This window comes from Marmota monax, unplaced genomic scaffold (assembly GCF_021218885.2).
Source record: "Marmota monax isolate L192 unplaced genomic scaffold, Marmota_monax_Labrador192_F-V1.1 WCK01_AAM20220418_F8-fsc00161, whole genome shotgun sequence".
Lineage (NCBI taxonomy): Eukaryota > Metazoa > Chordata > Mammalia > Rodentia > Sciuridae > Marmota > Marmota monax.
Genome location: NW_026693511.1, coordinates 2,074,373 through 2,102,372, shown reverse-complemented (window position 1 = coordinate 2,102,372; position 28,000 = coordinate 2,074,373). Strand labels below are relative to the sequence as shown.

General features: G+C 42.5%; 1 protein-coding gene across 6 annotated transcripts; it reads right to left on the bottom strand.

Moving 5' to 3' along the window:
• Positions 1-165: 165 nt before the first annotated feature.
• Hnrnpf (heterogeneous nuclear ribonucleoprotein F) lies at positions 166-22,441 on the bottom strand. 6 transcript variants are annotated; one of them, XM_046458377.2, is made up of 4 exons: positions 22,330-22,441; positions 9,971-10,102; positions 8,061-8,117; positions 166-2,090 (listed from the first exon to the last, which is right to left on the bottom strand). In XM_046458377.2, exon 4 carries the CDS (start codon positions 2,037-2,039, stop codon positions 792-794), a length of 1,248 nt encoding a protein of 415 aa, XP_046314333.1. In that variant the 5' UTR covers positions 2,040-2,090; positions 8,061-8,117; positions 9,971-10,102; positions 22,330-22,441; the 3' UTR covers positions 166-791. The 6 variants fall into 6 exon arrangements, with proteins under 6 accessions (XP_046314333.1, XP_046314338.1, XP_046314334.1 ...); XM_046458382.2 differs by lacking the exon at positions 22,330-22,441 and adding an exon at positions 21,943-22,080; XM_046458378.1 differs by lacking the exon at positions 22,330-22,441 and adding an exon at positions 21,122-21,229.
• Positions 22,442-28,000: the final 5,559 nt, after the last annotated feature.

The window sequence follows — 28,000 nt, the reverse complement described above, 5'->3', positions numbered from 1 at the left end:
GAACATTTTTATTACTTTTATTTTAACCTCAATTCTAAGAATATAAAGATCATATATTTGATAACTAAGTAATTTTCAAATTGACACTAAAATACATTAGGATTAAAATGAGTTCTTTCCAACCACCCATTTTGCTACCTTTGCTGAGTAGATAATCTGTGCCAGTCATTGTGAAAAAGTCTTTATTTTAAGAAAAAAATTTAGTTAACAAAAAATTTAACAAGTTTCACTTAGCAAAATACACCCAAAAGGAAATCACAATACAAAGAAAGCTTTAAGTCAAGGCCTCACCAATTCCTACAGTATTAGTATTGTGTCTCAGTTCTCAAAACTAACTTTAAAAAGCTTAATCTTAACCTAAAAATTTTAAATGAAGAAGGAAAAAAATAGAACAAACAAACATGAGAAATGTTTCTCTTTGAATTAGGGATCTAGCACCTTTGAGTTCTCCAAAAAAGTACATCTCCCCAATGTGTTCACTGTGGTGTTGTGTAAAAGATCCACATTTAACATACTTAAAACTACTTTAACTCAGATAACATCACTCTGAAGTATACTACCAAAATGTTAATCAAGAAAAGCGGAAGAAAATAGTTTTTAGTTTACTCAATATCACATGCTAGAAGAAAAGTTTGCATGAGAAAACACTGAAGAGGTAATTTTTTAATCCAGATTTCACAAACTCATGGTGCAAAATGGGTCCCACAGCTTTCTCTAGTTATAAACTGCTTTCACTGCTTGTTGGCTGCCTGTGAAAATTTGATTGAAATAACTCAAATGTTACTACAAAACTAGTCATATCCACCCATGCTGTTCTGACCGCTATAGCCGGCCCCATAACAGCCACTCACTGACTGGCTCTCCAGGCCACTATAGGTGGCCTGGGCAGCTGACACCCCCATGCCCTGCATCACCTGGCTGCTATAAGCCCCATTGCTGGCCCCTGTTGTTGAATTCAGGAAGAGTTCTATGTATCTGTGCTGCATGTTGGCCCTGTCTTTTGACATAGCTGCCACAGCTTCTTCATGGGTGGCAAACTCAACATCTGCTTCGCCCGTCACTCTACCATCAGGGCCAATCTCAATATGGACTCTCACAGGGTTGAGTGGAGAGAAGAAGTTGTAAATGTCGTTCTCTGTTGCTTTGTAGGGCAGCCCCCTCATGTGGACACAGTGGCCAGTGGTGCTCTGCACTGTGAATTCACCATCTCCATATCTATGGTCATACATTCCTGAGAGACAGTAACTGAGGTCTCTCCCAAACAGGTCGGTGGTAAAGCCGTAGCCATCACTCAGGCCGCTGTACTCCTCATAGCCCCCATAGCCTGCACTGTAGGCACCAGACCTCATCCTCTCCAGGCCCGCCTGCTTCACGATGCCAATGTACCTCCGGGCTGTGCCTGGCCGGTCATAGGGCCCCGGCCGCTGCACAGACATGAACTTCAGAGGCGGATCAGAATATGACCTAACTTCCTCCTGACTGCTCTTAAACACTTCGATATACCTATGCCCTATTCTCTCCTTGTGCTTCCCTAGAGCCTTTTCAGCTAATTCCTGTGAGGCAAACTGCACGAAGGCCTCCCCTGTAATCTTGCCCTCAGGGTCCACAGGCAATGTGATCCCGTTTGGCACAATTTCCAACCCTGAGAAGAACTGAACGATTTCTTCCTTTGTGCATCCAAACGGGAGTCCCCGAAGCCGCACGAAGCCGTCATTGGCAGTGTCGGCGCTGTTTGGACCACTGTGCTTCAACACCCAATCCATCTCGGTTCTGTGTGACTTGAACACCTCGATGTATCGGTGTCCCATGCTTTCCCTGTCTTTTTTCAGGGCCATTTTTACATCATCTTCTGATTCAAGTTCAACAAAAGCCTCACCACTCTGCCTGCCTTCTCTAGTGTAAATGAAATGGACACCTGCAACCCCATCGTGAATTGTGCAGTCGGAGAGAAAGTTCTGCACGTCCTCAATTGAGCAGGACCAGGGCAGGCCACGGAGTTTGACCACAAAACCTTCACCTCCCTCAGGGCCCAGCATCATGGACACTTGACAAGGCAGATGTCAGACAAGCTTGGGCACAGGTTTCTGTGGCTGGAGAAAAAAAAAAAAAAGGCAAAAACAACTTTACATAACTTTTCATTACTATGCAAAACAATATGCAATAAATAATGTCCCCATTTTTTTTTTAATAATGCAGAAGGTTAAGGATGAGTGAAATAGAAATAGTGAGATGTACCACATGCACCTGGAATCCAAATGACTTGGGAGGTCAAGGTAGGAGGACCAAGTAGGAGGCCAGCCTAAGCTTGGTAACTTAGTCAGACCCTGTCTTAAATAACAAACAAAAGGCAGGTATGTGGTGGTACCTACCTGTAGTTCCAGCATTTGAGAGGCTAAGGTGGGAGATCGCTTAAACCTAGGAATTTCAGGGCAGCCTGTGCCAGAGAGAGAGACCAGCTTCTTAAGCTACACCATATAATTCAGCAATCCCACTACTGGGTATATATCCAGAGGAAATTAAATCAGTTGACCAAAGAGACATCTGAATTCCCATGTCCACTGTAGCACTATTCACAATAGCCAAGAAATGGAAACAAGCAGAATGTCTTGTCAACTAATGAGTAAAACAGATGGAATTCTGTTGCTTAACAATAGAAGTGGATGGGGCTGGGGTTGTGGCTCAGAGGTAGAGTGCTTGCCTAGCATGCGCGAGACACTGGGTTTAATCCTCAGCATCACTGTGTCAACCCACCAAAAAAAAAAAAAAATTTGAGGTAGAAGTGGACAATACATGAAATAACCCAGGAAAGATAGATATGTGTAGAATTAAATAAGAAGGGGGGGAAAAAAAAGAAAAGTTGATCTTATAGAAGTTAGGCAGAAATGGTAGTTTCCAGAGATTGGGAAAAACTGACCAATGAATACACTAAGTTAGTTAGATAGGAACAAGTTCTAGTGTTACTACACAGCAGAATATGACCACAGACAGTTACATACAAAAATTCCAAAGTTTTCACCATGAAAAAACAAATGTTTAACAGGTATGTTTAGCCTGATTAAAATATTATACATGTATGGGGTGTATGTATACATACACACACTTGGAAATATCACATTACTCCACTAATAAGTAGTTTTGTTTTATAATTGGTAAAAAAATGAATTTGGAGCTGGGCATAGTTTGCATGGATATAATCGCAGGGACTTGGGAGACTGAGGCAGGAGGATTGGAAATTCAAAGCCAGTCTTCACTTAGCTAGGTCTTAAACAACTTAGGAAAACCCCATATCAAATAGCTTGGTGAGGTTGTAAACAATTTAGTAAGACCCTCTCTCCAAAAATACAAAGGGCTGGGGATATGGCTCAATGATTAAGCTCCCCAGCCCCCAGAGACAATCCCTGGCACCCAATAAAATTTGGGGTTAGGGTGTGAAGGTCGGTGCACAGCACATGTTTTTGTACAAGGCTTAGGTTAAATCCCTAGCACCAAATAAAAAATAGCTCTTTTGGGGCTGGGGTTGTGGCTCAGTGGTAGAGTGATCACCTAGCATGCATGAAGCACTGGATCTGCTCCTCAGCACCACATAAAAATCAAGACAGTTAAGTGTTTTTTTTTTTTTTTTAAATACTGGGGTGAAACCTTTTCATTATTCTCCCTGGGTGGGGTGGTATACTCTAGTTACTTGAGACCAGCATCAGCAGCTCAGTGAGACCCTGTCTCAAAATAAAAGGCTGGGGATGTAGCTCAGTGGTAGAGCACCCTAGTTCCAATCCAAGTAAACAAAATCATCAGTATTCTCCTCAGCAATAATGCTGTCAGAATACAAGATAACAAGTATGATTCTGTTCTCCTGTCACTTCAACCAAATGCAAGTCTGAAGCCAAACTGAAAGACAAGCAGAAATGTCTGTATATGAGGTATAATAATAAGCATACTGCAATTTACAGTAAAAAATATTTTAAATCATCAATGTACAAGATGACACTGAAGTATATGGAAATTTGTGGTGTATATTTCATTCAGTAGTAAAGTGTATATTTAGCATGTATGAGATCCTGGGTTTAATCTCCAGCATCAACCTTCCCCCCCAAATCAAACAAAAACTGGTGGCTTTCTTAAGAAGTGTAAACTATCATGTAGAAAAAGATTTGAGGAAAGGGGAAAAAAAGGGAAATTTATGATATATGGACTACTGAGCTGCACAGGCATCAAGGAAAATCAAATTAATGACATTATATTAGTACCATAGTGATATACAACTCATTCAAAACCACCCATGCTTAGCAGGTTAATTTTAAAATTCTTCTAAAGTTAAAAAGGCACACACTACATTGTGTAAGAATTTCACTCACCTGTATCTACATCAGACCACAAATGACAAGAATGCTACCTGCATGCTTACTTGTAAATGAAGAATTGAAAAATAGCCTCTCCACATCCCCCAGTAATGGTGTAAGGGCACAAAAAAACACCTCTATATGCAATAACCTGAAAATATCACCAAGACCTAACACTGAGAATTTATCCACATTATCACGATTTAGAATGCAAATGCCACATGTACTTAAGGTGTTACCCTTGCTGATGGGAAAGGGATGAGGGGGGACTAATCTGTATTGCTCTCCTATGCATAAACATATCAACTGCACATACAAATTGAATAAACATGTACTTCCTGAGCACTACCTCCTAGGCCTTACTGAAGACCCCGTAACTGGCACTGGTCCCCTCAGTGCAACAACATGCTGCTGTGGCAAAAAGTACTAATAGCTCTCCTCCTACACTAACAATTTAGTAATCTTTTCAGGAAACGTTTTTATTGGACTCCTTAGGGTGATGACCAAGAGTGAGGCTTCCTAGGGGCTGGGGTTATGGCTCAGCAGTAGATTGCTCATCTAGTACATGGGAGGCCCCGGGTTTGATCCTCAGCATCACAAATAAATAAATAAATAAAAAAGTGAGGGTTCCTTGAGCTCTTCCACTCCCATTGCCCAGTCAGGCCCAACACTCTGTCCTGTTGTCCATGACCTACACTCTGGATATACTTCTCACTTATGGAAGAATCTGGAAATACTACTTTCTGTTCCCAGCCTTAGGTCTAGCCACCCTGGAGAATACATAATTCATCTAACATATCATTTCTTCCTGGATTCCTATGTCCAATGACCTAGGGATCTCCCCATTCCCTAGGTACTATTACCACCAGTTGACTTCCACAAGTCCAAGCATAACCCTGTTGAAATCCCACTCTGCAATCATATCTTCTCAAGTTCACAACTGCCAATGTTCTTCATAGACCCCAGCTTCCTTATCCACACCCCCTTCTCTCCTTATTTCTCATGACCCAGCTTAGGCTTCATGAACCATATTTCAGTCCCTTCTAAAACAGAATTTGCATGTACTTCTTTATTATTTTATATGCCAATAAAACCAGACCCTTGGAAGATTCCAAGTATCTGTTCCATGGCTGTAGCAGGAATCTATAAAACAAAAAAAATTTGCCCCTTCTTATAGCTGATATCCTCACCCATACCTCTGTCCTGGACAACCACCTAGAGAAGTTCTTCTTCAGAGAATTGAAGCCAGGGTGCTTACCCCTGACCTACATCCAAAACACTTTTCTTTTTTGCAGTGTTGGGGATCCAAGCTGGGGCCTCACACATACTAGGACAAACACTCTAGTACTCTATCATTTGAGCTACATATATTACCAGTCCAATTCTTTTCATTTTTGGGGAGTGCCTAGCTAAGTTGCCCTAGCTGGTCTCAAACTTACAATCCTCCTGCCTCAGCCTCCCAAGTAACTAGGATTGATTATACACATGCATCACCACTAACATTTAACTCTCCTCATTTTCACTCATTTCCACTTTATTTCCTAATGATAAAATATGCTTCTGGCAACCTATTTAATAATAAGCCTGATGTATACATACAAATGCATAGCTCCCCTGTACCAAAAATGAACTCATCATTTTCTCTATCTCTATAGCCTTCCAATAACAGCATGAATGGCCTTACCTGCAACCAGAGGCATCAGAAAATAACTGAATTCTTAACTTCTCCCAGCCTCTCAAACCCTTATGTTATCTCATTTTCCACAGGGCCCTCATTCCTAAATCCTGTTCAGTATTTCTTTTTCTTTCTTTTGATACTGGAACTCAGAGGCAATTTACCAGTGAGCTACATCCCCAGTCCTTTTTACTTATTTTGAAACAGGGTCTCACACCAAGTTGTTTGGGGCCTTGCTAAGTTTCTGAGGCTGCTGGCCTTTATCTTGCAATCCTCCTGCCTCAGCCTCCCAGGTTGCTGTTATCACAGGCATGTGCTACTGTCTCCTGCCCTGTGTTATTTCTTGATTTCCAACAACAGATATAATCATGATGGGGTTAAATGCCAATAAACCTATCATCATAAGTTGGACATATCCTAAAATGCCTTTTAATACACTTAAATATGCTTAGCATATTTACATCAGTCTATAGTTACACAAAGTCCATCTTAAAATAGTGCTGAATGGGGCCTTCTTTACACCATCAGAAAGTTGAAAAATCATTCAATCATGATAAGTTAGGGACCATTTAAAGGTTTTTCACAGCTGGGTGTGATGAAGCATGCTGTGATCTTAGGAACTTGATTCAGGAGGCTGAGGGAAGAGGATTGCATGTTTGAAATCAGACTCAACAACTTAGCAAGATATTCAAGCATATTAGCAAGACACTCTCTTACCAAAAAAAAAAAAAAAAAAAAAAAAACTGTAGCTTAATGGTAAAGCACCCCTGGGTTCAATCTCCAGTACCAAACAAAATAAAAATATAAAAAGTTTCTCACAGGTATATACATTGCATGGCAGAGTAAGAACTCATTAATTCCCTCCTTTACCAAAGGAAAGAATTTTCTTTCTGCATTTCTTTCATATCCATCTATTAATTCCAATACAAAGGATAGCCTATTTCTAGCTACCCTTGTCTCATTTAAAAATTTTTTTCCAAGCATAGGCTGGGGATGTAATCCAGTGGTACAGTATCTGCTCAGCATGTGTGAGGCCCTGGGTTCAATCCCTAGTACCAAACAAACACTCCATCAAAAAACCCAACCCAGGGCTGGGGATGTGGCTCAAGCAGTAGCATGCTCGCCTGGCATGCGTGCGGCCCGGGTTCGATCCTCAGCACCACATAAAAATAAATATTAAGTAAAGGTATTCTGTCCAACTACAACTAAATAATAAATATTAAACAACAAAAAACAATCCAACCCAATCATAGCTCAAGCTTTTGTTTGTTTTATTCTGATACATACACCCCCAATCTCAGGGATTTGACACACATGGTAATTCTCCCTCCAAATATACCCTGCCCAACCTTCTTTCTAGCTAAATCCTGCTAATCCTTTAGGTCTCTGCTCCAATAGCTCATCTTTCCAAAAGATCTTCCCATTATCCACAACCTAAAACTCATAGTCCTACATTCCCATAGTACTCTTTTTGTGGTTTAAAGTGTCTTAAAAACTGCATTGGATATCTACTGGGAACAGACTCTGTTCTGTTGTCCACTGTGACCTCATCCTCATCACAGGCCTGGCACAGCAGGACCAAGATTAGCAAAGGATTAACTGGCCAATGTGGGGTCAACAGCTTCCTCAAGAATGCAGCAGCCTAGCTAGGCTGAAAAGACATGCAAGAGAAGCATAAAACAACACAGACATTTCAAAGAATGACTTAAAATGACTCCTAGTAGAAACCCTTACAGATTATAAATGTTGCTTCAGATACAAAGTGATTTCCTCTCTGAAGGTATGAGAAAAAAAGCACTTTTTTGCTGAACCATCCCTACATTTAATACACCTATTGCTCATTTTTACTCCAGAATCAGTTTTATACCCCATTTTCTAGAAGCCCTTAACTTTTCATTAACTAAAACTCAGTTGAAAATAGTGGAGTCCTGTTCAAAGTTAGATTTAAAGTAGTGGCAGAAAGTACTTTAAACTTCTAAGAAAAACACTTTCTGTTTAACAAATGAAATGTAACTAAAAAAAAAAAAAAAAAAAAAGACTTTTCTTACCTCAAGGAAAGATGGATGCCTTCAGTGGGAGACACTTAAAGTAGGTAACAAATTGTCCTAAAACAATAACAACAAAAGAGATTATTTGTTACAAAGAGAGAGAGATAACTTTAAGCTCCAACAGGCCAGAGAGACCCTTTATATCCCTGGGTGGACACAGTTAAATTTCACAATACCCATCCCAACAGCAATTCGAAAGTTTACCTTTTCATAGGGTAATATAGAGAACAGAAGGGAAATACCCCATGGGAGAAAATTGAAATACTGATGAGGAAAAAGAGAGCATGTCTAGAGATGAAAGTGGCAGCTTGCCTTTCACTGGGATGGGCACCCTGACAACACTATTTGCTAGAAATTGTTTTACTTAATTTACAGTTTACAAGAATCCCTCTGGGGGCAGTGTGGAGACACTCAAAGGACTCTCCCAGTTTTATTTGGTAACTAACTTTGAGCAAAATGTATTTGATCTGACATTGATCTTTTAATTATATGAAGAGAGATGTTGAAATATGGTTTTCAATAGGAAAAACAACTACATTCTCAGTCACCTGAGAAAGCTGTCTCCAAAGAACTAGGCATGGGCTGAAGTCTATGGAATATTTCTGAGAATTAAGTAGTATTCTTAGTTTTGAAAATGTGAAATGGGAAAGTCAGTTAACCCTGCTGAATCTGTCTGTAGTCTTAGAACAATTACATCTGCCTTGTCTTACAAACTTCCTGTGATTATTTCTTAAGATACTGCTGAGGGACTATACAAATGGAAAGTAAGAGTTATTGGGAAACTTATTAAGAAATGGTAGTTTGGGGTTGGGGCTCAGTGGTAAAGCACTTGCCTACCATGTGTGAGGCACTGGGTTTTAGTCTCAGCACTACATATAAATAAAGTCAATTGACAGCAACAACAAAAACACACACACACAGACACACACACAAAGGAAAAGGTAGTTTAAAATATACCCTGGAATCAAGTTTTCAAAACCCTTCAACTTCCCATTTCCTGTCTCTTGCAGGCAGAAAAACCTTACAGAGTAGATCCATTTCTGCCCTTGTTTATTCCAGCTCCAAAGATTTTTCTAACTTAGTCCACCCACTAACACCTGAGGCCCCTCTGGGAGACATACAGCTGGAAGCCAGATCACTTTAATTCCTTCAGAGAAGTTTTTAACACTTGAAACGCACTAACACTGTGTGTGTGGGTGTGTGTGTTTAGAGGCAGATTAAAAGACCCAGTCTTACTGCTAACAGCACAGCAATTGTAATTGAGTGTATTTAAAACAAACAAAAACAACAACAAAAAAACACCACCGCACAAAAAACTTCTCCCGTTTTCAGATTTAGCTGGGAGGACTTTGCATAACTGCCCCCTGGAGACAAGATGGTGTGACAGTGTAGCCAGCCGAATTCTAGATCGATGGTTCTCAAACCTGAGCACGCACATGGATCACCGAGGGGACTAGAGAAAACCCAGAAGCGACTGGGGACTGATATTGTCCTGCGTTTCTAATAAGCTCAAAAGAATATGCTCTTCCCACTCGGTGATACTGGTTAGACTGGATTTACACCGCCTTCAGGTAGTTCTAATCAAGATAAACAGGGTGCGCATTTAAATCCTTGGCTAGTTGGGTTTATCAGCCGAGTAAACAGGGCAGTTCAGGCACCACCCACGTTGTTCTTTTGTTTAGGACAGGGGCTCGGGTGGGACCCTGGCCTCGCCCTCCTTTCTCATCTTAGCGTCCCCAGCAGTTTTCACTAGGAGCCCACCCCTCCCTCTATTTTGTAAATCAGTTTGAACCTCCCGGTGGCGGCGAGTTTCCAGCCAGGTTATTTTACTTAAAGTTCTACTCAAGTCAAAAGTCCACAGGAGCCGAGGCCGTGAGGGCCACGCCGCGGACTTTTCTGCTAAGACTTACCACTGAGGAAGGTAGGGCTGATTTCTTTCATCAAGTAAGCGCGGCTCGCAGCCAGAGAACCTCAAATTCCACCGACGCTTAGAAACGTAGAAGGCTCTGGGGAAAGTCCAGGTGCATCTTTTTGTTCTTAACCTGAAAAGGAAGTTCAAATCACTGGAGCAAGTGCTTTCTGTGAGGGTCGAAACCCCAGGGGCGCGGCACTGTTTTGGCGGGAAGCAAGGCCGAGATCCGGTGACAAGGTGACGGCGTTCCCTCCGGCCTCCACCTGACGAACCCACAGCCCGGAGAGCTCCGGCCGGGCAGGAAGGTCGGCCCGGGCCTGCGCGGGCTCCGGCTCCCGCTTGGGCGGGAGCTTCCGGGCGGGGGCGGGGCGAGCAGCGGGGGAGGGGGACTCACTGCCTCTCGGGCGGAGTGGGGGAGGAGCTGCTGGAGCTCCTCCAAGGGCCAGCGGGCGGCAGGGGAAAGCTAGGGAGGACGGAGCTCACCCGCCGCGTGGGGGTGGGGAGAAAAGCGCCCCGGCGGCGGCAGTGGGAGCGGGTTGGCGGGGGGGGGGGGGGAGGGGGGAGAACGGGCGACGGGCAGTTACAGGCCGGAGAACTTCCCGGCGGCTAGAGAGTTACCAGGTCAGGTTTGCGTCCCGAGGTCCGGGAAGGAAAGCCAGAAAGGGGTCTGGGTAGGGAGGGGAGAGACAGAGGAAGAGCGCTGGGGGGCAAGTACCCCCGCGCGGCTCACCACGCCCGGACTAGGCCGTCGGGTCCGAAGTACGGGAGCAGAGGCCGCGTGATCTAAGCCGGAGGCCGGACGTGGGTCACGGGGTGCAGAGGAGGAAGTGCGGCCGCCGGGCCCGCCAAGATGTCACCAATGGGAAACGCGTTCCTGCAGGTGCGGCCCGCGGCCCGCGCGGTCGACCAAGGCAGGAAGTGGGGGTAGGAGAGAAGAAAGCAACCGGGAAGACAGTTCTCAGTGAGTTCTAGAAAGGAGCGAGGCAGCAACCGGTCAAAGTCCACAGTACCAGCTACCAGAGAGGGGAGGAAGCGTGGAAAAGAAACCATCAAATTAAAAACAAATGATCTCTGAAGGAGGTTAGATTCTACAGTGGAAAGGTGGAAGCAATATTTTGTACATTTGAACATGGACTCACCTATTTTAAGACACCTTTAAAAATGCTGTTAATAAAATAGTTGCTTGTCAGCTATAAATTTTATGAAACTTAAATTCTACTTCAAATGAGCCACTAGAATTATAAAGTAATCGTGGTAATGGGCAGTGACTATTTTGTTAAAGAATTAGAAAATAAATTTTGTTTTGTTATTGTGGATTTCTTTATTTCTTGAAAAGACCCTCGTCTGGGGTGGTTGTGGCTCAGCGGTAGAGCTAGCTAGTAGGCGTAGCAAGTGTGAGGCCCTGGGTTTGATCCTCAGCACCACATAAAAATAAATAAAGGTATTGTATTCAACTAAAAAATAAATTTAAAAAAAAGACCCCTCATTATGAAGAATAGAAATATTTACAGATGAAACCTGGTGATGTATATGTTTATTTTCATTATACTTTCATTTGACATTTAAAAACCGTCTTGGGAGAAAGGATGGTGCACTTAACCACTAGGCCACATCCCCAGCCCCTGTTAATATTTTGTTTATAGACAGGTTCTCACAAATTGCGGAGGCTGACTTTGAACTCCTGCTCCTCCTACCTCAGCCTCGAGGGCGGCTGGGATTACTGTCATTTTTAAAAGAAAAAAGTTTTCAGAATTATTTACTAGAGATAATCACCACTTTGTACGAGTTATAGGGAAAAGGTACCAAGAATATTGTGATGCAGAAGGGAAACTCACAATAGTAAATCAGCCAGTCCTTCCACAGAATAGCTCCAAGGGGGGGGGTGGTGGTGGAAACATGGCATTTATCTATGGAAAAGCTTTTAAAGATTTCAAGAACAAAACAAGTCAAGGGACATATTTTGCCCCCTCCCCCCCACACACATAGGGGTTGAACCCAGGAAAATTCTATTTCTGTGCTATACCCCTAGCCCTTTTTATTTTGAGACAGTATTTCCCTACATTCTTACATTACCCAGGCTGGCCTTGAACTTACCATCCTTCTACCTATACCTGTGTGTGCTGCTGTCCAAGCAGATTTGGCTCGATTCAAACTGGTAAACATTTGTAGGGCAATAAGGGAAATTTAAACATTGACTAGAAATCTAGAAATTTACACTTTAGGTCTGACAGAATTGTTTTAAAAAATGAGGAAGTTAATTTTTAAGAGATACATCCTGAAATTGTCTGATTGTTAATTGAAGCTGGGTGACTGGTGGTACATGGGAGTTCATTTTTATTATACTTTTTACTTTTGAATGTTTGAAATGATATAAAATAACAAGCTATCAACCCTAATTCCTTGCTTATTCTTAGTATAAAGGATTCTCAGGCTTCAAAATCCAGCTATCTCAAGTAAAGTGAGAAAAACACTAAAAATTCCCACATTCAAGGAGTGAAACAATATTGTGAAGGAAAATTAGTCACAAAATTGGCTTGTTTTCAGAAAGAGTGCTCTATTTGGTAATGGTCTTAACTGATAAGCATTCTTTAAGTGTGCTTCTTAAAGTCCTCTTTCAAAAATATTCTTGGTAATTTATATGATCAGTTTGCATTTTACCATGTATTTCATCTGGAATGTATTTGTTGCACTTGAGTGGTTTTTTTGTATGCCTTAAATTAACAGTTTTGTGACTAAGTCAAGGCAAGTGTTATTATCAATCAAGTTATGTTTTGTCTTGTGAGGGTGAAGAGGAAGAAAGAATATGTACAAATGACTTGAGCCAGGGAAGAGGAAAACTGCAGTCTGAGTACAATGAAAGGAGGCTGCAGACAAGATTCTTTTTCTTTTGTACAGGAATTGAACACAGGGGCAGTTAACCACTGAGCCACATCCCCAGCAATTTTTATATTTTATTAGAGACAGGGTCTTGCTGAGTTGCTTAGGGCCTAAGTTGCTGAGGCTGGGTTTGAACTCGGGGATCCTCCTGCCTCAGCTGGAATTACAGGCATGCGACACTGTGCCTGGCCAGACAAGATTCTTCATATCCTTGAAGGCCCACTGTGACATTTTATATTCTAAAATCAGTGGAAAGTTTTGCTTTTTAGAACAATTCAGGTGCTATATGGAAATGAATGGTGCACAGGGAGCAGTGGTGCATGCTTGTGATGCCAGCTGAAGCAGGAGGATTGAAAGTTTTAGGCTGGCCTCAACAGTTTAGTGAGATCCTAAGCAATTTTTTATATCATTTCAAACATGTAGCTCAGTAGTAAAGTGCCCCTGGGTTCAATCATGGTAACCCCAAAAAGAGAGACTGGTGAGAACTGGAGAAATGTGAAAGATTTTGAGTGACAGGCAAAAAAAGGTGCCAAACTTTAAAAGAGATTTGACTATTCAGCAAAAAACGTGCACTTGGGGCTGGGATGTGGCTCAAGCGGTAGCGCGCTCGCCTGGCATGCGTGCGGCCCGGGTTCGATCCTCAGCACCACATACAAACAAAGATGTTGTGTCCGCCAAATACTAAAAAATAAATATTAAAAAATTCTCTCTCTCTCTCTACCTCTATCTCTCTCACTCTCTCTTTAAAAAAAAAAAAAAAAAAAAAAAAAAACGTGCACTTATAAGATGGTGGGAAAGACGGGCATAGTCTCCACCTTCATAAGTCTACAGAAGAGCGGAATACAGGAAATCAATAAATGAAAAGTTTTGATGGGGATGAACTCAGATTGGGGTTCTATGTGAGTGATGGGGTGGAAAACAGTAATAGAATTTCATGTGGAATGAAGGTGAGCATCCCCCTCTCCCAAATAGTTATGGTTTAAATATAGAAGGTGGAAGCTCAAATATAATGTTTTCCCTTTGTACCCTGCCTACCTATTCCTCCTGGACACTTGTTAGAAATTTTTATTTTTCATGTAGCCCCTTGTCACACGGTTCCTTTGTATTAATATTTTTGTGGTAAATTCTTTTGGGATACAGTATGTGCTGCTCATATTTGTTCTCCATATGAGGTTGGATGGGTCTGAGGAATAACTTCATGGTGGTATATATAGTATATGAGCAGAGCCTAGACTATTTATTTATTTATTTCATTGTAGTTGGACACAATACCTTTATTTTATTTTTATGTGATGCTGAGGATCGAACCCTGGGCCTCACATGTGTGAAGCAAGCGCTCTACCACTAGAGCCACAACCCCAGCCCCTGGACTATTTATTATTACTGTCTTCTGATTCTGCCAGAAATTGTATTTAATGGCCTCAAAAATTCTCTTCCAACCCAGCAATTTTTTTAAAGTCCCAAATGAGCGGCTTTTAAACATATCATGCAAGTCTGGACCAGCTTCATCAAAAACATGTACCCACATACATCATTATACTTAACTTTTCAGGGGGCTGATGGATCTGAAATGAGGAGTCTGAGCCAATCCGTACACAACACTATCGTAAGAGTTATAAAGGACCAAGATGCTATTGTTTCATTATGTTAACATTTCAAATTTTACTCCTTCACTACATTTTTATCCAAAAGGAATGTCATGATCCACTATTTTTTAACTCTGAGGAGGCCCTTTATTTAGTATACTAAGTTAAATCTGGGATAATACTACTGTTTTCTTCAGTGTTCATTTTTTCAATTTTACCTTACACTATATTTTTTGCATATCTGTATTAAGGGGCTGGGGCTCAGTGGAAGTGCACTTGCCCAGCATGTGTGAGGCACTGGGTTCAATTCTCAGCACCACATAAAAATAAAGATCTGTCAACAACTTAAAAAATATTTAATAGGAAAAACTAAAAACTTTACATCTGGGATTGATGTACTTACTGCTGAAGTACATCCCCAGTCCTTTTTTGAGATAAGGTCTAGCAGTTGCTCAGGCTGACCTGGAACCTGTGCCTCAGCCTCCTGAGTTGCTGGGACAACTAGTGCCTAGCTCGTCTTAAATTTGTTCTCCACTGAGAGAAAAATTTCCTCATTTGGATTCATATTGGTAGTTCTTACCCCAGCTAATAAAATCACAGCATACCTAAGAAACATGTTTAGATTCAATTAAAGAAAATACAACTGAAAGAAGCAGAGGTGGGGGGGTAAGGATCCTAAACTACCACGGCCCGAGTCAAGGTTTCTTTACCCTTCTCCCCTGAGCAAAACCACTAACAGCAGTCAGATCCTGGAGCTGGGCAAGCCTCAAGAAGTCTGTGGTTTGGGTTCCTTGTCTCCAGAGAGACCTCTGCAATGCCAGCCCATAGTCCCTTCAGAAAAGTTGTTCCTTGGGGTCTAGGAGGGATGGGCTTCCTCAAAAAGCCTTCACAGAAATCTGACACTTTATCTTATCTCTCATACTGGCCACACCAAGAGTCCAGACAGGAACTATAGCTCCTAGTGATTCCTTGTTTCTAACTTCAAAAGAACACAGCATTGTCCTGGGGGATGCCATAGAGAAAAGGAGGAGGAAAAGAACTTAGAAACTTGGCAATGAAAGAGTGAGGGGCTCTAGCTCCCAGAGAAAAATATATATATTTCTATCATAGGCAGGCTTCAGGAAGCAATTCGTGCTGAACAAAACCATAAATATTTTAATAGGAAAAAACCCAATCGAAACCAAGAGTAATTTCAGATACTCCATTACAGAATTTTTAAAAACTTTCTGGAGCCTGGTGTGGTGGTGCACACCTGTAATCCCAGAGACTCAGGGAGGCTGAGGCAGGAGGATCTTGAGTTTAAACCTAGCCTCAGCAACTCATTGAGACCCTGCCTCTAATAAAATATAAAAAAGGACTGGGGATGTGGCTCAGTGGTGAAGCACCCCTGGGTTTGATCCCTGGTACCAAAAACAAAGACAAATTTACAGCTACCATAAATCATTAAATTCATCCCCAATTACTACCAAAGGGGGCGAAAAACCTTATTGATACAAAGGAAGAGTGGCCTAGAAAAATCAAGTAGAAAAAATAATCATGAAACAGAGGGAGGGGGAAAAAAACATAATGGAGTGGAGATTTAGATAATATACTTTTAAGTCAGTTTTCTCTATAATTTAGAAATTTCACCAACATATGGCTGGATTGTGTTCTTTTAAAAATATACTGATAGAGCCAAGCTTACTGGCACACGCCACTGCCTAGTGGCACAGTGCCAATTGCTCAGAATGGCTGAGACAGGAGGATCACAAGTCTGAGGCCAGCCTGGGCAACTAACTTAGTGTGATACCCTATCTAAAAAGAAAAAGGGCTAGCAACATAACTCAGCAGGGGAGCGCTTACCTAGGATTAGAGAAACTTTGAATCCAACCCCCAGCAACCACACATACACACAAAAGCAGAAGAGGAGCTTAGACTGGAAAATAAAAGAATGGGGATGTCAATGATGGATTTTTTTTTTTTTGCAGTGTGTATATATATCTACAGTTAAGACTTAAAAGAGACAGACAAAAATTTATAAAGTCAGCACCGCATGAGATGTCTTGTAATAGAAAGGGCATACTTTCTAATAAGAATTTAGGGGTTATAAATTTTAGTATACCTTTTTTTCCTTAATAATTGATTGCTGCCTTTTCTGTCTCAAGAAATCACATGGATATTTCACTAACTTACAATGTTCTGTTGCTTTGACCTGAACTTTTACACTTAGATTTATAATCAACCTGAAACTGATTTTCCATTTCCAAAAGTTAAATTTACTCACAAACTCGAATGCCAAAATCCTAAGCAAATGTTAGCTCAAATCCAGCAATACACAAAGCAATAACATTATGCCAATTTGGATTTCAGGATTGCAAATGTACTCAACCATTTCAAGGTCATCACTGCAATTTAACACTGATTTATCAATGGAGACAAAGTATGAAGTAAGGTAATTTTTAAGTGTTTTATAAGACCTACTAAGTTAATGTGTCAAGAAATAATTAGAAGGGCTAGAGATGTAGCTCATTATTAGAATGTAGGGACATATTAAGAACCAGTATGAAGGGCTCCCACTGGCCAGACACTGGATCACTAGAGAATCAAAGAATCTAAAAAATGCCTGAATTACAACACATCCTAGAGGGGCACGCCTGTAATTCCTGCAGCCAGGAGGCCAAGACAGGAGTTCAAAACCAGCCTCAGCAAAAGCAAGGCACTCAGACCCTGTCTCTAAATAAAATACAAAATAGGGCTGGGGATGGGATGCAGCTCAGTGGGCAAGTGTCCCTCAGTTGTTCAATCCCTGATACAACATCAACAAACATGTCCTGTATGTTAAAATCTATGACTTCATTATGAGACTAGAAAAATTTTCCACCTTGGGCACATGGTAGAGATTATAAATCCACTTCATTATGCTGAATATTGGTAAGCATAAAAAAGAAATCAAACTGGGGGCTGGGGTTGTGGCTCACTGGTAGAATGCTTGCATGCCATGCATTAGGCACTGGGTTCAATCCTCAGCACCACATAAAAATAAAGATACTGTGCCTACCTAAAACTAAAAAAATAAATATTAAAAAAAAAAAGAAAGAAAAAAGAAATCAAACTGGGCACTGTGGCACATTCCTGTAACTCCAGCAACTTGGGAAGCTGGGGCAGGATAATCACACAAGTTTTTGGCCAGGCCTTAAACAACTGAGTGAGACCCTGTCTCTACTGCCCCAGTACCAAAAAGGGGGAAAAAAAAAACAAAACAAAAAACCCTCAACTGGCCCTTCAAATAGAAAGTATAGCTAGGAATGGTGGCCCAAACCTGTAATCCCAACTACTCAGAGCGATTTAGCAAGACCCTATCTCAAAATAAAACAAAGTACATCTTAAAAGTAATCAAATGATTAATAAAAGAAAACTGATCACTTTAAGATGTATTTTATTTTGATGACTAAGAAAAAATTACAAGGCTGGGTATGTGCTCAGTGGTTAAGCACCCATAGGTTCAATCCCTGGTAACCCCCTCCAAAGAAGGAATATAAAAATTAAAATATAGCTAATTTGTGAAGCAAATTGTTATATGCATTTATGAACATGACACAGTGAACCCCACTCTTATGCATAACTATAATGCATTACTAAAAACACTTAAAATACATCACTATTTGGAAACCACTGAAAAAACCAAGGGTCTAGGCAGTAATCAGCAAGAGTTACATCATAAAAGAGAACACTAATGAATTAAAGCCACTGGCAGGACCACAGCACCTCAAATGAAGTACTCTTTACAAACTCATCAAAATCAGAACACCTTATACAGGTCTACTACCATTTTATAGGAAATACAAAACGCAGAGACTTAAAAACATCATAGGAATTTAATAAACACCCAGCATGGAAAAGGAAACTTTACAATGGATCAACCTGATATTTTCAACAAACGTCGAAGGGAAGATCTTTTAAGAAAAGGGATGCTTTAGATCACTAACATATAGCAGCCACTTACCACAGTAGAAATGTGATAGGTATAAAATTGATGTGCTATTAAGAGCAAATTCATACTGGGCTTTGAAGGTGTCACATGAAAGGAAAACTCGCACTATATTTCTAGTGGATAGTATTTGCTCTTATTAAGAAATAAGATAATAAGACATTTTATATCTACCAAATATAAGGTGTGACCTTGTTTGGATCCTGACTCAAACCAACCACCTATATAAAAATATTTAAAGCTGGATGGGGCTGTAGCTCAGTGGTAGTGCTTGCCTAATAGGCTGGAGGACCTGGGTTCAATGGGGGGGGGCTGAGGATTAATACACAATACTTTTGAATTAAATACCTGGTGTCAACAAGTGTGATAGGGTATTATGGTTATGGTCTACGAGCCTTTAGAAAAGGGAGGAATGTTCATGAATAAGACTTACTGAGGGCCATGGGTAGAACTCAAGAGTGCTTGGCTTGGCATAGGTGAGGCCCTCAGCAACAACAAAAATTTAAAATCTTAAATAACTGGTCTGGCATTTGCTATAAACTAGGCTTGTCTTAACTGAGCTCAGTTCTCCCTCTGCCCATCTTGCTGGCCTCCATAAGAATCTCCGCTCAGAACAAGGTGAGGATAGGGGCCCAGGCATAAGTCTGTCCCTGTCAAACCTAAGTCCCAGTTCTCCACCCGCCCCAACTACAGGATTAATAATAATCCCCTTTAGAGTAGTTATAAGCACCTGATTAGAAAATGGGTTAAATTACCTAGCTCTGTGCTTGGTAAGGGGCTAATTATGGTTAAATACCACAGCCCCTCTCCTGTCTCTAGGCTGGCAATGATTGGCCACAGGGGATTAAAAAAAAAGTCACTCTTTACACAATATTTTCTCTTAAATCAATTTATATTTTTACCTTAATATTTTATGCTTAAAAGCTCTGTAACACCATCCTGAAGTGAAAATTGGAGTCACTTACAGCTTAAAAAAGAAAAGAGGCTGGGGTTGTAGCTCAGTGATAGAGCGCTTGCCTAGGACTTGTGAGGCACTGAGTTCAATTCTCAGCACCACATATAATAAAATATAGGTCTATCAACAACTAAAAAAAAAAATAAAATTAAATTTAAAAAAAGGGCTGGAGGGGGCGGGAACTTTTGTAATCTCAGCTACTCTCAGCTGACGGAGGCTGGAGAGCAATTTAGCAAGACCGGGTCTCGAAATTAAAAGGGCTGAGGATATAGCTCAGGGGTAAAGCACGCCTGGGTCCAATCTCTAGTGTTACACAAAACAAACAAGAAACCCAATTATTTAATAATCATTAAAAATAGAAATTTAGCCGAACTGCATGACCAATGTGATTCGGCAACCTGTATACTCAGAAAAATGAGAAATTATACCCCATCTGATTCAAATGTATGATATGTCAGGATTAAAAAAAAAAAAAAGAAAGAAAGAAATTTAGCCGAGTGTGGTGGCGTAATCCCAGAGACAAGGGCACAGGCAGGAGGATTCCAAGTTCAAAACCAATTTAGAAGATCCTGTCTCAAAATTAAAGAATTATTAAAAGGCTCAGTGGTTAAGCGCCCCGGTTTCAATTCCCTGGAACCAAAATATAAAAAAATAAAAAGGACTGGGGTTTTAACTCAGTGGTTCAAACTCCCTCCCCCACAAATTTAGTGGGAGTGACAGCAGTGTGTTGGGGTCGATCGTACAACAAATAGAAATCTACTCTTCTTCATTTATTATTTTTGATACCGGAAGACTGAACCCAGGGCGCTCTACCACTGAGCCATATCCCCAAATCTTTTTTAGTTTTTATTGAGACGGGGGTTACGCTAAAATTGCCTAGGTTGGCCTGGAACTTATGCCTCAGCCTCCCGAATCGAATCGCTAGGATAATAGACGTGCGCCACAGGGCCCCGACTACTTTTGTTTTTAAATAAAATAAATCTTTCCAGAAATTAGCACTGAAAACACACTTCTTACTTAAAAAAACCAATATATCTTTGTCTAACCTGAGGTATTTTCATTCTTATTAGAAAATCAGAAATATTTAACTTTTAAAAACTTGATCACAGTGGACAGAACGAATTATATTAATCGACACTCTTCGGATGACTTTCTGACTTAAAAGATCCAGTCTTCAAACTCCCAGCCCACCAGGTTCAGCGCCCGCCCGCCCGCACCCCTCCCCCCAGCTATCCAGCCCGCCCGCGACACTGGCGGCTGCGGCAGGCTCGGCCACATGGCTCCTCCGCGCGCCCGCCCCAGCGTGCTCTGGGCCCCGGCGGCAAGCAGAAGCCCCCGGCGACCCACCGCAGTTGCGAAAACTGGGAGACCTCTAGTCCTAACTGCCTGCGGAAGGCAACGCCGCTGCCCCGGTGGCTGCGGGAGGAAGGCCTCGGGCCCTTAGTCCCGTCCCGGACCGGCGCGTAGCAGGGCGGTATTCCCGCGGGCACCTGGGGACGCGAGAGGGGATTCTTACGCACCCAGGGGCGGTCTGGAAAATTAGCCGACAGAGTGGTCGAGCCCCGAGCGGCCGGCCCTCTCCGGGACGCTCTGGGAGGGAGGAGGCGAAGGTGCAGCCGAGCCCAGGTCGAGCACACAAGTTCCTGGGAGCAGCGAGGACCAGCAAAAATATTCAAAAACACAAAGAAGTAGATCAAAAGCAAGAAGAAGTGACCAACTAAGATCCTGAGTCAAATATTTTCACTCAAAACGCAATTACGATACCTCTAGAAGCAGGGGACAAACGCAGAGACCGGCGCTCCGGGAACACGCGCCGCCACGAGGAGGAAGAAAAGGCCGCGGGAACTGCAAGCGGAGGCTGGGGCCCTGCGTGGGAGGGGGGCGGAGTCGGCCTCCCTCCCCCAAGTCTTGTGCAACTCGCAGCGGCTCCAGCCACGTGAGCGTCCGCTTTCATTTCAAAGAGCTCTCCAGTACTCGGAGGGTCCCGGGCTTGCCCGGAGGACTTACTCTCGCAGGCGAACGTAGGTTTATACTCGCCGCCGGCAAACAGAGGCCGAGAAACCCGCCAGCCCCGTCCCAGGGCATACGGCCTTCGGCAAACCACCGCTCCCAAACCCCGAGTCCCAGTCAAGGATGGGCCTCGAGTGTGAGGCCTTGGCCATAACTCATCTGTCTGACCCCAAATTCCAACCCCGCAGTCCTACCCTAGTGGGACCAGTCCCCTGTAGGCCTCTGGTGTGCGCCCCTAGACCTCGGATCCCGCCTCCCTGACCACAAATCCCAACCTCACCGGCCCACTCCAGTGGGACCAGTCCGCATTCCGCACTCCGCCTCCGGTGTGCGCTTGCAGACCTCAGAACTCGCTTCCCTAACCCCAAATCCCAATCACGCGGTACCATCCCCAATGGGCCCAGGGCCTCCCATCCCACCTCCGAGTGCGGTCCTACGCCACGGATCTCGGATTCCGCCTCCCTGACTCCAAATCCCAATCCCAAATTCCCACCGTTAGTGGATCCAATTCCTGGTCGGCTTGGTTGTTTGGCCCTAGACTTGGACCCCCAGTCGCCCGCCTGGTCGGCCCTCACCTTGGGCGCCGATTCTCCACGCTCCCGCTCTCACACCCAACACCTAGGCCGTCCCCCAGAGCACCTAGAGAAGGGTGGAAAGCGGGGGACTTGGCAGTTGTAGTTGAGGCAGTTGAGGCTTGTTTACCATTACCATGGAAACCCCCGGCAGCGCGCTCGGGGCGGGGCTTCCAAGGGGCGGGGTTAGGCGCGCGGCAGGCCCGGGTCTTCGGCTCCCGCCCGTCGAGCGCACGCGGCGCTTCCGGAACCTCACCTGCTCCCGGCGTTCCCAGCCCAGGCCCGGCCCCACACCCCGGATACTCGGAAAACAATCACCCCAGGGGCCCACGTCCCCGTCCCACTGCCAGCTGCCGGCGTAACAGCGAACTGGCCTCCCTCGAACCCCACCTTCTTCAGGAAGACACGGCGCAGTCCTGCTTCCACGACGGAGCCGGAAGGACGCAAGGACCAGGATGGGGTGGAGCCTCCGCGGCAGACGTCGGAGGGCGAGACCGCGACGGCGCCATTGTGACGCGCCCAAATCGGAGCCGAGGATTGGCCAGTCGGGGGTGGGGCGGGGTCAGGGAAGTGGGCCCGTCTCTGGCGGGGGGGGTGAGTACAGTGGCGGCGCAGCCGCGATTGCTGGAGGGAGGTCCCAGTGACCGATCACGGACCACTGGAGGACACTGATCACTGGGTGAGCCCTGCTGTTCATCGAAGCGGAAGCCCAAAGGAAGCTTGATTTAGAGATCAGCGTGGGAGAAGAAAATGAGAGTTCTTATTCAGGAAGAAAAGAGAGCACATAAAGCCATCTTTGAAAGACAGGGCCGAAGGAAGGATTTATCTGGTCGAAGATGCTCACGTGATAATCACGTGAGTTGAGAAGACCCCCCAGCCTTAGAACGTGATTCAGAAGATCCCGGAGGAGTGCAGGGTTTTTAGTCATAGAGCACTTGAGCTTGACAGACTTGGTGGATAATGGCCTAAGGCAGAGGGACAAATTTTCTTGATTTGGCTAGGGCTAGTAATTATTACCATTTTATTTTGCGGTAGTGTCATGATAAGATGTCAGGGCATTTACCACAGGTTAAGCTGAAAATCTTTTAATCATCGGAAAAAATAAAGGATTCGTAAAATAGTGTCAGATTACCAGTAGATGATGATCATAAAGGAAGGAGCAGTGTTTCAAAAGAAAAAAAAAAGCTGATTTCAGGAAACAAGAAGTGTAAAAACAACTGTCAAAAGGTGGGAAATGTTGGGGCTGGAGTATAGATGAATGGTAGAGCCCTTGCTTCGAATGTGAGGTCCTGGGTTCCATCTCTAGCACCTGGAGGGGGAAAAAAAAACCGGTGGCCAGGTAGTGCAGAGCTGTAATCCTGGCTACTGGGGAGGTCGAAGCAGAAGGGACATGACTTCGAGGCAATTTAGCCAGGCCAGGTTCAAAAAATAAAAAGGGCTGCATACGTGGCTAAGTGGTTTAAGCCCTACTGGATTCAATCCCCAGTGCCACAAAGAAAGAAAAAGAAATTGTCTAATGGGAAAAATTAAGTGATTTGAACAAAATTGTAAAAAAACAGGTCCTACAAAAATTAGGTATTCTTGGAGCTATAGCTCAGTTGATAGAGTATTTGCCTAGCATGCACAAAACCCTGGGTTCAATCCCCATCGACACACACACACACAAATTAGATATTCCTGTTCTAAGCAAGAGCTCTACCACTGACCTACATCCCCAAAACCCAGATAGGAATTCAAAATAAGAAACTTTAGAATAATTCCATTACAGCTCATGCTAAGGAATAATCTCTGGAGAGAAAATGTCAAATCAGTCAAATATCAAGAAACATGTACTCCCCCCAAAATCAATGCTTATAGATGGCACATGCCTATGGTTTGGGAGGGTGAGGATCACAAGTGCAGAAGCCAGCCTCAGCAATTTAATGAGGTCCTAAGCAACTCAGCAAGACCCTGTGTCTAAATAAAATTCAAAAAAGGGCTGGGGATGTGGCTCAGTAGTGAAGTGTCCCTGGGTACAATCCCTAGTACCAAAAAAAAAAAAAAAAAAAAAATCGCTTTAGGATTTGGTGACTACTAAATAAGCTCCAAGAAGTTATGTTTATATAATCTTTCTGTAATATAATCTTCCCTTTATAAGAGGGCCTCTGAGCCAAATAGGTTCTCGGATCCTCTCATGTCTGCAGTTATCCATAGTCTGGGGTGATGGTCTCTGAATGCAAGACTAGGGCCTTGAGGCTCCTGCTGGTCCTAGGGGTCCATCCCTGGTGTTTACTGTGATATCTTTTTCAGCATTGAACAGTCACATAGAGGAACTCTTCCAGAGTGACGGCTGGAATCACTCAATACTGGTGCTATGGGTCCAGGCCTTTTCCACAAATGTTTGGCCTCTTCTGGCCAACTGCCAAATCTTTATTTTACATCTCCATAAACGTGTCTCCTCTAAAGGGCTGGGGCTGTGGCTCAGTGGTAGAGCACTTGCCTAGCATGTGTGAGATACTGGGTTCAATTCTCAGCACCACATAAAAGTAAGTAAATAAAGATATTGTACCAACTACAACTAAAAAAAAAGTATCTCCTCTAAGCTGTGAAATCTAAACAGATGTATTTAAAGTGAAAGCACCCACACAAAGATGCACCTTTGAGATTTGTGGTTTAAAAAACAATTAAAGGACTGGGGTTGTGGCACAGCGATAGAGTGCTTGCCTCGTCTAGGGCACTGGGTTCAATCCTCAGCACCACATACAAAAATAAGTGAAATAAAGGTCTTGTGTCAACTAAAAAATATTAAAAAATTGAATTCTTTACAAATGAAGATCATTTCAAGATGCTGCCTCTTAAAGATTGACCTGCCTGTTTATTTGCTATACATAAATATATTTTTAAATTTAGTACCATTCAATAATTTTTTTCAGTTTATTTCCTTCCCACCCCCACACTGGGGATTAAACCCAGGGGCACTCTACCACTGAGCTCTACCACTCCACCACTCCCTTCTCTATTTTGAGAAGGATCTCAATAAATTACTGAGACCGGCTTCAAACTCATTTCCCTCCTGCCTCAGCCTCTTAAGTCATTGGGATTACAACTGGGTACTACCATGACTGGCAGTATTTTCAGTTAAAAAAATATTGCTGGGTGTGGTGGCGCACGCCTGTAATCCCAGCAGCTGGGGAGGCTGAGGCAGGAGGGAAATGAATTTGAAGCTGGTCTCAGCAAAAGCGAGGTGCTAAGCAACTCAATGAGACCCTGTCTCTAAATAAAATTCAAAATAGGGCTGGGGATGTTGCTCAGTGGTAAAGTGCCCTTAAGTTTCAATCCCTGGGCTGGGGATGTGGCTCAAGTGGTAGCGCGCTTGCCTGGCATGCGTGCGGCCCGGGTTCGATCCTCAGCACCACATACAAACAAAGATGTTGTGTCCGCCGATAACTAAAAAATAAATACTGAAGTTCTCTCTCTCTCTCTCTCTCTCTCTCCCCTCTCTCTCTCTCTCTCTTTAAAAAAAAAAAAAAAAAAAAAAAAAAAAAAAAGTTTCAATCCCTGGTACCAAAAAAAAAAAAAAAAAATTTTTTTTCTTGAGCCAAGGTATATAAGTTTAGTGGCAGAGTGCTTGCCTAACATGAACAGGCCCTAGTTTAGATCCCTAACACTGCAAAAATAAAGAAACCAGACAAGGCTGTGACTGCTGAATTTACCTGCTTCCCTCCTGGGTTATCTTATACTTCATCTCTGCCTACTACAGCATATGACCTTAGGGAGAAAGGTAACATATGGACAGAGCCTATTCTGTCATGATTGGACAGTTAGTTCACTTTCTCAAATCCTTCATCATCCTCTCAAACAGGAAAGGAAAAGAGAAAGGGCTTATAAAAGCCAGTCTGAAAGTCACTAGGATGTACTGTGTAGTGGTTCAGAGTACAGATCCTGAGGTTGGGCACAGTGGTGCATGTCTATAATCCCAGTGACTCAGGAGGATGGCAGGTTTGAGATCAGTTTCAGCAATTTAGCAAAGTGAGACCCTGCCTCAAAAAAAAAAAAAAAAAAGTCAGATGGCTGAGGATGTAGCACTGTAAAGCGCCCCTGGGTTTAATCCTTACTACCAGAGTATAGACCCTGGAACCAGAAAGCAACATCCTTAACCCTATGCTCAGACCTTCCATCTAAAAACCTTTGGAAAATACAGCTTGGTGCCTTATTTCTTCTACTAAATGAAGATGAGTTCTTATACACCTACTGCTGAGTTCTTATATGGTTTAAATGAGATTAAGACAAGTCAAAGCACATTGAATGTGAAATATCTTAGTTACTATTACTGCTATTTAACAGATACTGGTTTTAACAAGAAACTTCTCTGGAATCTGTCCTGGGAAGGTGGGAGAAGTGTCAAAGCTTAACAGGTAAAGTGATTTTTCAATGGCTATGAACTGGAACATTTTCATAGACTCAAGATACTCCAAATCTCTGAACCATCTATTATGGATGAGTTGTTTGTAGAGAAGAGTTGTGGTTTCTTTCTTTTTTTTTGGGGGGGGGGGGCGGGTGTACTGGGGATTGAACTCAGGGACACTCAACCACTGAGCCACATCCCTAGCCCTATTTTGTATTTTATTTAGAAACAAGGTCTCACTGAGTTGCTTAGCACCTTGCTGTTGTTGAGGCTGGCTCTGAACCAAAGATCCTCCCGCCCCAGCCTCTCTGGAGCTGCTGGGATTACAGGCCTGCTTCACTGTGCCTGGCAAGAGGAGGTTTTTTGTTGTTGTTGTTGTTTTGTTTTGTTTTGTTTATTATGTTATTTGTTTGTTTGTTTTTTATGGTGCTGGGGATTGAACCCTCCCCCCCTCTCTCTTTAAATTTCAGTGCCTATAAATAATGTTTTATTGCCCATAGCTTTTATGTCACAGTAGCAGTTAAATAATCACAACAGAGACTATATGGCCTACAAAGTGTAAAATATTTACAGAACATTTTCCAATCCATGCTATATAATATTAGTAGAATAATGGCCAAGGATCACAGTTTAAATAATGTGAATTAAGATTTTCTGTATTTAACCTGGTAAGAATTAACTTTTTTTCTTTATTTTTATGTGGTGCTGAGGGTCAAACCCAGTGCCTCACATGTGCTAGGCAGGTGCTCTACTGCTGAGCCACAACCCCAACCCCAAGAATAAACTTTCAAAGAATGAATTAATTGGAATAAATGGAATTAAGCCAAAATAGGATTATACAGATCTCTAAGACAATATGATGTATGTATTATTTAAATTTGTTACACTGTGTACTGCTTGACATTTTTATGACTTTTGATTCCCAAATATTATGAGTCATTGGCAGAATGAGTATCTTCACAGAGAAAACTACCAATTTCAATATCTAAACAGTTAAAGAACCTCAGATTCTCTAATAAAAAGTATTCCTTGCACCCATGTAAAGGAGTTATAGAAATTAATAAGATTTAAAATTTCCGTAATAAGATTTTAAATGTCTGACATGTTTTAGGTTTAGCAGGGAAAGCTGTGTGGGAAACTAACTGGAAATCAAATATGTGAAATTAATGGGAAAATATAGAAGAACTGCATCAGTTAGCAGATCTTCCAGTAAGAAAAACCATGGCCTTGTGTTGGTCTTTTATTTTGTAATATATTAATTATGGAAGTAGGTCATCTTGCAAAAATGAAAGTAATTTATTTTAATAGAAAAGTTTTGATTGCTTTTTTTTTAAGGCCGTACACAACATCAGTTTCCATAGCTCCTTTTGATTACAATAATACACTAACATACAAATAATGGATACCATATAGTACTTAGCATGAAACTGTCAATTTTTCATCCTCTTGCTTTTTTATTTAGAAGCCACAAACATTTAGAGTCAAAACATATGAACTGATATAAGATCTGCTGTTGTAATTGGTATAAAAGTCTGGGATAAGGCAGGTGCAAAGCTAATACAATGGGGTATACTGACTATTTCCTAGGACTATGTGTGTGTCAAACATGGAATCCATGCCTCTTGCATGACAGGCAAGCACCATACAAGCTTGTTCAATTTTCTTTTCTTTCTTCTT